Raw genomic sequence first — 9742 nt, 5'->3', positions numbered from 1 at the left:
GTTTGATGCTCCTTAGACTTTACAGTCCATACCTCTTGCCGGGGGCACTTACCTGTGACACACACTAAAAGGGGTGAGAGCAGTGTACTTCCCTGATTTTACCTCTGTATTTGTTTAGACATGGGGCCCAGGTACAATGAATTTTACAAATTCAGGAAAGCACAGCTGCACAACTAGTAGCTGCAAATGCAGAAAACCACAAGAGCTCACCACCTCCTGTAATTCACCCGACCTACATGCCTTTTCATCTACTTCCTGCAAAACACCAGCCACAAAAACTGAAAGACAAGGTAGTACGGGGGTGTAGGCGGAGAAGAGACTGAGGCTTGCTGGAGGTTATGGCCACCAAACCACTGGACACATTTTACTTTCATCTACTTTGGATGTGCGCGGCGGCTGGTGCTGGACTGACGGGTGAGTAGAAGGCTGACCGCATTGGGTCGTTCTAAAACAAACTGACATGAACTGCTTTACTGAATGATTTCAGACATTCCTTGTTGTAGTGAGAGGCACAATCCAGACATAGATGCGGTACAATTGGTTATTGAAGATGAATTTTACTTCTTATTTTTATCTGTTCCTTTTGTCATTGGAGCAACTAATAATAAAAGAAAGGCGATTTATAGCTGTGAGCGAAGAGAAGAACCACATGTCTAAGCCTTTGGTTTCCATTGTTAGTTAATGGCTGTCATGGCACCAAAGCCAATGTTCTGCCAATGTCGACGCCGTAATTACAGATATGTTAGTCTGATAGTAGGAAGGATGTTCGAGGGTTTTATAAGAGACCACAGTGACTGCCAGAGAACGGTGATATAGGTGGTAGCCACATCCATTCACAAAGTAACCTCGTTGTCTTTTTTATGAGGAAGTATAAAACTTCAGAGAATTTCAATCGAGTCGCCATTGCTAGACGGAAATGAAAGCGCATCTCTCGTAATATATCAAAGCACCAATCACCCGTTATCGACAAATCAGCACTTCAATGGCGGGAATTTCTTGGGGGTTTAATAGGCCACCATATTCTATATATTTGTGTACGAGGCCATGCCTATTGAGGTGCTGATTTGGCCATAATGGGTTTTGGGTGCTCTGATACAATACCACAGAAAAATGTTCTTTGCCTTCTAGCAATGGTGTCTCAATTTTGTTGTTTGATGTAAAGTCACCCTAGACTCCAGACCAGTCTAAGGCTTGTAGGCCCAAGGGGGGTTGCATGGTATAAGTATAGAATTTAAAGGGGTGGCTGTGGACATGGTATACTTGGACAGAGGGGTGGCGGTGGACGTGGTATACTTGGACAGAGGGGTGGCGGTGGACGTGGTATACTTGGACAGAAGGTTGGCTGTGGATGTGATATACTTGGACAGAGGGGTGGATGTGGAGATGATATACTTGGACAGAGAGGTGGCTGTGGATGTGGTATACTTGGACAGAGGGGTGGCTGTGGATGTGGTATACTTGGACAGAGGGTTGGCTGTGGATGTGATATACTTGGACAGAGGGGTGGATGTGGTATACTTGGACAGAGGGGTGGCTGTGGAGATGATATACTTGGACAGAGAGGTGGCTGTGGATGTGGTATACTTGGACAGAGAGGTGGCTGTGGATGTGGTATACTTGGACAGAGGGGTGGCTGTGGATGTGGTATACTTGGACAGAGGGGTGGCTGTGGATGTGGTATACTTGGACAGAGGGGTGGTGGTGGACGTGGTATACTTGGACAGAGGGGTGGCTGTGGATGTGGTATACTTGGACAGAGGGGTGGCTGTGGATGTGGTATACTTGGACAGAGGGGTGGCTGTGGATGTGGTATACTTGGACAGAGGGGTGGCTGTGGATGTGGTATACTTGGACAGAGGGGTGGCTGTGGACGTGGTATACTTGGACAGAGGGGTGGCTGTGGATGTGGTATACTTGGACAGAGGGGTGGCGGTGGACGTGGTATACTTGGACAGAGGGGTGGCGGTGGACGTGGTATACTTGGACAGAGGGGTGGCTGTGGATGTGGTATACTTGGACAGAGGGGTGGCGGTGGACGTGGTATACTTGGACAGAGGGGTGGCGGTGGACGTGGTATACTTGGACAGAGGGGTGGCTGTGGATGTGGTATACTTGGACAGAGGGGTGGCTGTGGAGATGATATACTTGGACAGAGAGGTGGCTGTGGATGTGGTATACTTGGACAGAGGGGTGGCTGTGGATGTGGTAAACTTGGACAGAGGGGTGGCAGCGGACATGGTATACTGAATGGAGGCCAGTGGAGGGATTGGTAGAGAGGGATGGAGGACACTGAATGGAGGCCAGTGTAGGGATTGGTAGAGAGGGGTGGAGGACACTGAATGGAGGCCAGTGGAGGGATTGGTAGAGAGGGGTGGAGGACACTGAATGGAGACCAGTGGAGGGATTGGTAGAGAGGGGTGGAGGACACTGAATGGAGATCAGTGGAGGGATTGGTAGAGAGGGGTGGAGGACACTGAATGGAGGCCAGTGGAGGGATTGGCAGAGAGGGGTGGAGGACACAGAATGGAAGCCAGTGGAAGGATTGGCCGAGAGGGGTGGAGGACACTGAATGGAGGTCAGTGGAGGGATTGGTAGAGAGGGGTGGAGGACACTGAATGGAAGCCAGTGGAGGGATTGGTAGAGAGGGGTGGAGGACACTGAATGGAGACCAGTGGAGGGATTGGTAGAGAGGGGTGGAGGACACTGAATGGCAGCCAGTGGAGGGATTGGCAGAGAGGGGTGGAGGACACTGAATGGAGGTCAGTGGAGGGCTTAGCAGAGAGGGGTGGAGGACACTGAATGGAGGTCAGTGGAGGGATTGGTAGAGAGGGGTGGAGGACACTGAATGGAGACCAGTGGAGGGATTGGTAGAGAGGGGTGGAGGACACTGAATGGAGGCCAGTGGAGGGATTGGTAGAGAGGGGTGGAGGATACTGAATGGAGGCCAGTGGAGGGATTGGCAGAGAGGGGTGGAGGACACTGAATGGAAGCCAGTGGAGGGATTGGTAGAGAGGGGTGGAGGACACTAAATTGAGGTCAGTGGAGGGATTGGTAGAGAGGGATGGAGGACACTGAATGGAGGTCAGTGGAGGGATTGGTAGAGAGGGGTGGAGGACACTGAATGGAGACCAGTGGAGGGATTGGTAGAGAGGGGTGGAGGACACTGAATGCAGACCAGTGGAGGGATTGGCAGAGAGAGGCGTGGTGGCATTCCGTATCTTAACCAGAACCAAATCATAGCCTTCCAACCTAACCCCACTAGAAAGGAGGCCTCTGGAATGGCTTAGTATGGATCTGAGCCTAACCCTCCTATGGTCATTCTGTTCAATTAGGGCAAAACATGGGTGATCAAAGAGGGAGCCCCAAGACGTAGGTACAGTAATCAACACCGACTAATTAACTAAAGGTCCTGAGAGTCCCTACTCAATAACACCAGAACATAGGAGAGTATGGAGGGAGCCCCAAGTCTTTACTCAATAAATTTTATGAACATTCAAATCACCCGAAAACTTCATTCCTCTTCACTTTCCATTTTCAATCATCTGCGGGTGGAATACATCAATGGGAATTCGCTGATACCTGAATATTCACACAATTTGTACACAGAGATTCTCCTCTATTATTATTATTATTAACCCAACTGTCCACAACGGCTGGAGAACTGTCCACAACGGCTGGAGAACTGTCCACAACGGCTGGAGAACTGTCCACAACCGCTAGAGAACTGTCCACAACCGCTGGAGAACTGTCCACAACGGCTGGAGAACTGTCCACAACGGCTGGAGAACTGTCCACAACGGCTGGAGAACTGTCCACAACGGCTGGAGAACTGTCCACAACGGCTGGAGAACTGTCCACAACGGCTGGAGAACTGTCCACAACGGCTGGAGAACTGTCCACAACGGCTGGAGAACTGTCCACAACTGCTGGAGAACTGTCCACAACCACTGAAAAACTGTCCACAACCGCTGGAGAACTGTCCACAACGGCTGGAGAACTGTCCACAACTGCTGGAGAACTGTCCACAACCACTGGAAAACTGTCCACAACCGCTGGAGAACTGTCCACAACGGCTGGAGAACTGTCCACAACGGCTGGAGAACTGTCCACAACCACTGGAGAACTGTCCACAACCGCTGGAGAACTGTCCACAACCGCTGGAGAACTGTCCACAACAGCTGGAGAACTGTCCACAACGGCTGGAGAACTGTCCACAACTGCTGGAGAACTGTCCACAACTGCTGGAGAACTGTCCAGAACCACTGGAGAACTGTTCACAACCGCTGGAGAACTGTCCACAACGGCTGGAGAACTGTCCAGAACCACTGGAGAACTGTCCACAACCACTGGAGAACTGTCCACAACGGCTGGAGAACTGTCCACAACGGCTGGAGAACTGTCCACAACGGCTGGAGAACTGTCCACAACCGCTGGAGAACTGTCCACAACCGCTGGAGAACTGTCCACAACGGCTGGAGAACTGTCCACAACCGCTGGAGAACTGTCCAGAACCGCTGGAGAACTGTCCACAACGGCTGGAGAACTGTCCACAACGGCTGGAGAACTGTCCACAACGGCTGGAGAACTGTCCACAGCCGCTGCAGAACTGTCCACAACGGCTGGAGAACTGTCCACAACGGCTGGAGAACTGTCCACAACCGCTGGAGAACGGTCCACAACCGCTGGAGAACTGTCCACAACCGCTGGAGAACTGTCCACAACGGCTGGAGAACTGTCCACAACGGCTGGAGAACTGTCCACAACGGCTGGAGAACTGTCCACAACTGCTGGAGAACTGTCCACAACTGCTGGAGAACTGTCCACAACCGCTGGAGAACTGTTCACAACCACTGGAGAACTGTCCACAACGGCTGGAGAACTGTCCAGAACTGCTGGAGAACTGTCCACAACGGCTGGAGAACTGTCCACAACGGCTGGAGAACTGTCCACAACGGCTGGAGAACGGTCCACAACGGCTGGAGAACTGTCCACAACGGCTGGAGAACAGTCCACAACGGCTGGAGAACTGTCCACAACGGCTGGAGAACTGTCCACAACGGCTGGAGAACTGTCCACAACGGCTGGAGAACTGTCCACAACGGCTGGAGAACAGTCCACAACGGCTGGAGAACTGTCCACAACGGCTGGAGAACTGTCCACAACGGCTGGAGAACGGTCCACAACGGCTGGAGAACTGTCCACAACCGCTGGAGAACGGTCCACAACGGCTGGTGAACTGTCCACAACCGCTGGAGAACTGTCCACAACCGCTGGAGAACTGTCCACAACCGCTGGAGAGGGGTCACCAGTCATCTCTGTAGGCTGTGCCGGGATTATGGACTGGCGGGTCTTGGGGTGGACAATGGACTGGCAATGATTTCCATTCTCTTATTGTGAATTTTTCCTTCTCTTGTGTGGAATTTTCTTTTGTATGTTGAGGTCTTTATTTTTTTCTGTGGTTTTTGTTGGATTTTTATGTCTTATATAATTTTCCTTTTCATTCTCAGATTTCCCGTTTCTTCGATTTGATGGCGGTGACAAGCGGTGTGAAGGGGTCATTCAGCACGGACATGGGAACAGTTGGCTGCCATTGTGTATAACATATTTCACTCAGGACTTAGTGTCTCTGATCTGTAGAGAGATGAAGTGTGGACCTCCAATATCAGATCATCCTATAGAGCTTCGCCCGCTCTACAACTCCTCCACTGCACTGAATGTTTCCTGCCCCATACTGGAGGATTGGAGGAACTGCAGTGTCTCACCTATTCCAGCTGCTAAGTGTGATGGAGCTGCTTTCTTATACTGTGCAGGTAAGTCATACCTGAGGGGCTCTAACCCTGACCCTCTAAGTCCAGGACAGGGCCCCCACCCTGGACAGAATATCCAGGACAGGGCCCCCACTCAGGACCTACATACCTGAGGGGCTCTAACCCTGACCCTCTAAATCCAGGACAGGGCCCCCCACCCTGGACAGAACATCTGGGACAGGGCCCCCACTCAGGACCTACATGCCTGAGGGACTCTAACCCTGACCCTCTAAATCCAGGACAGGGCCCCCACCCTGGACAGAACATCCAGGACAGGGTCCCCACTCAGGACCTACATGCCTGAGGGACTCTAACCCTGACCCTCTAAATCCAGAACAGGGCCCCCACCCTGGACAGAACATCCAGGACAGGGCCCCCACTCAGGACCTACATGCCTGAGGGACTCTAACCCTGACCCTCTAAATCCAGAACAGGGCCCCCACCCTGGACAGAACATCCAGGACAGGGCCCCCACTCAGGACCTACATACCCGAGGGGCTCTAACCCTGACCCTCTAAATCCAGAACAGGGCCCCCACCCTGAACAGAACATCCAGGACAGAGCCCCCACTCAGGACCTACATACCCGAGGGGCTCTAACCCTGACCCTCTAAATCCAGAACAGGGCCCCCACCCTGAACAGAACATCCAGGACAGGGCCCCCACTCAGGACCTACATGCCTGAGGGGCTCTAACCCTGACCCTCTAAATCCAGGACAGGGCCCCCACCCTGGACAGAACATCCAGGACAGGGCCCCCACTCAGGACCTACATGCCTGAGGGACTCTAACCCTGACCCTCTAAATGCAGGACAGGGACCCCACCCTGGACAGAACATCCGGGGCAGGGCCCCCACTCAGGACCTACATGCCTGAGGGACTCTAACCCTGACCCTCTAAATCCAGAACAGGGCCCCCACCCTGGACAGAACATCCAGGACAGGGCCCCCACTCAGGACCTACATACCTGAGGGACTATAACCCTGACCCTCTAAATCCGGGACAGGGCCCCCACCGTGGACAGAACATCCAGGACAGGGCCCACACTCAGGACCTACATGCCTGAGTGGCTCTAACCCTGACCCTCTAAATCCAGGAAAGGGCCCCCAACCTGGACAGAACATCCAGGACAGGGCCCCCACTCAGGACCTACATGCCTGAGTGGCTCTAACCCTGACCCTCTAAATCCAGGACAGGGCCCCCACCCTGGACCGAACATCCGGGACAGGGCCCCCACTCAGGACCTACATACCTGAGGGACTCTAACCCTGAGCCTCTAAATCAAGGACAGGGCCCCCACCCTGGACAGAACATCCAGGACAGGGCCCCCACTCAGGACCTACATACCTGAGGGGCTCTAACCCTGACCCTCTAAATCCAGGACAGGGCCCCCACCCTGGACAGAACATCCAGGACAGGGCCCCCACTCAGGACCTACATACCTGAGGGACTCTAACCCTGACCCTCTAAATCCAAGACAGGGCCCCCACCCTGGACATAACATCCAGGACAGGGCCCCCACTCAGGACCTACATGCCTGAGGGGCTCTAACCCTGACCCTCTAAATACTATACAGGTAAGTGACACTGGAGACCCTAACAGTAACCCTCCGACATATGCTGCGCAGGTAAGTGACACTAGGGATCGTAACAGTGACCCTATATATATATAGCTACATATACATCACATGCAGAATATTTCAGATCTTCAGTAGTGTAGAAGATGGAGAATACAGTGCCTGGAAAAAGTATTCATACCCCGTGAAACTCCCTACATTTTGTTACAACCAAAAACACAAATGTATTTTATTGGGATTTTATGTGATGGACCAACACAAAGTGTCACATAATTGTGAAGTGGAAGGAAAATTATAAATGATACAAATAAATATGTGAAAAGTGTGGGGGGAGGGGCATTTGTATGGCGCCCCCCGGAGTCAATACTTTGTAGAACCCCCTTTCTCTACAAGTCTTTTTGGGGGGTCTCTACCAGCTTTGCCCATCTAGAGAGGACATTTCTGCCCATTCTTCTTCTTTGTAGAATATCTCAAGCTCTGTCAGATTGGATGGAGAGCGTCTGTGATCAGCAATTTTCAAGTCTGGCCACAGATTCTCAATGGGATTTAGGTCTGGACTGTGACTGGGCCATTCTAACACATGAATATGCTTTGATGTAAACCATTCCATTGTAGCTCTGGCTGGATGTTTCGGGTCGTTGTCCTGCTGTTGTCCTCTGCCCCGGTCTCAAGTCTTTTGCGGACTCTAATGCCGCGTACACACGACCGGACTTTCCGTCAGAATAAACGTCTTTTCGACTGAGTTCCGCTGAAACGGACTTGCCTACACACGATCACACCAAAGTCCGTTCGTTTAGAACGCGATGACGTGCGTCGGGACTAGAAAAGGAAGCTCAATAGCCAGTAGCCAAAAGCTGCCCCTGCGTCGTATTTGGTCCGTCGGAATAGCATGCAGACGAACGTTTTTTCCCGATAGGAATTGATTCCGTTGGAAAGATTTAAAACATGTTCTATTTCTAGGTCTGTCAGAATTTTTGAAAAAAAAAAAAAAAGTCAGATGAAGCCCACACACACGATCGGAATATCCGATTAACCACTTTCAGCCCCGGACCATTTTGCTGGTCAAAGACCAGACCACTTTTTGCGATTTGGCGCATCGCCGCTTTAACTGACAATTGCGCGGTCATGCGACGTGGCTCCCAAACAAAATTGATGTGCTTTTTTTCCCCACAAATAGAGCTTTCTTTTGGTGGTATTTGATCACCTCTGCGGTTTTTATTTTTTGCGCTATAAACAAAAATAGAGCGTCAATTTCGAAAAAAAAAAACGCATTATTTTTCACTTTTTGTTATAATAAATATCCCCCAAAAATATATAAAAAAAATAATTTTCCCTCAGTTTAGGCCGATACGTATTCTTCTACATATTTTTGGTTAAAAAAAACGCAATAAGCGATTATTGATTGGTTTGCGCAAAAGTTATGGCGTTTACAAAATAGGGGATAGTTTTATGGCATTTTTATTAATAATAATTTTTTACTAGTAATGGCGGCGATCAGCGATTTTTATTGTGACTGCGACATTGTGGGGGACCCATCGGACATTTTTGACACATTTTTGGGACCATTGTCATTTATACAGCAATCAGTGCTATATAAATGCAGTGATTCCTGTGTAAATGACACTGGCAGTGAAGGGGTTAACCAGTGGGTGGCAGTGTAGGGGTTAAGTGTTTCTAGGGGCCTGTTACTAACTGTTGGGGGCTGGGCTTTCATTTAGTGAACACTGATCTCTGCTCCAATCACATGGAGCAGAGATCAGCATCACTAGTTGCTAGGCAGAATAGGGAAATGCTGTTTACAACGGCATTTCCTTGTTCAGCCGCCCCCGTGAGACGATCGCGGGTATGCCTGCGGCGATCGAGTCCGCGGGACCCGTGACCGGATTCACGGGGGGTCCCGACCAGCTCGCGATCGCAGGGCGGCATTAAAGATCTACGTACCTGTACGCCAATATGCCTGCCCGTGCCATTCTGCCGACGTACATCGGCGTGCGCCGGTCGGGAACCGGTTAAATGATTCTGTCAGACCTTTTAAGATGGAAAGTTTGAGCGTGTGTACGCGGCTTTACAGGTTTTCTTCTAAGATTGTCCTGTGTTTGTCTCCATTCATCTTCCCATCAACTCTGACCAGCGTTCCCTGTCCCTGCTGAAGAAAACCATCCCCACCACATGATGCTGCCACCACCATGTCTCACGGTGGGGATGGTGTGTTCAGGGGGATGGGCAGTGTTAGTTTCCCCCACACATAGCGTTTTGCTTTTTAGGCCATAAAGTAGAATTTTGGTCTCCTCTGACCAGATCACCTTCTTCCACATGTTTTCTGCCCCCTCCCCCACATGGCTTCTCACAAACTACAAACAG

The 9742-nt window shown here is 51.0% G+C and overlaps 1 protein-coding gene across 1 annotated transcript in view; it reads left to right on the top strand.

Annotated features, from left to right (window-relative positions):
• The first annotated feature begins 284 nt into the window (after window positions 1–284).
• The window catches only part of LOC143995704 (T-cell differentiation antigen CD6-like), a 133193-nt gene continuing 123735 nt past the window's right edge, over window positions 285–9742 (top strand). The window contains exons 1-2 of the mRNA XM_077490452.1: window positions 285–414; window positions 5508–5810. Coding sequence (XP_077346578.1) covers window positions 339–414; window positions 5508–5810 — 379 coding nt within the window. The 5' untranslated portion in view covers window positions 285–338. The remainder of the gene's footprint in view (window positions 415–5507; window positions 5811–9742) is intronic.

The sequence above is a fragment of the Lithobates pipiens genome, unplaced genomic scaffold (genome assembly GCF_037356315.1).
Source record: "Lithobates pipiens isolate NorthernLeopardFrog02 unplaced genomic scaffold, aLitPip1_a1.2 Scaffold_185, whole genome shotgun sequence".
In the NCBI taxonomy this organism is placed as follows: domain Eukaryota; kingdom Metazoa; phylum Chordata; class Amphibia; order Anura; family Ranidae; genus Lithobates; species Lithobates pipiens.
The sequence above is the reverse complement of the archived record's forward strand: the minus strand, read 5'-3'. Positions and strand labels throughout refer to the sequence as shown.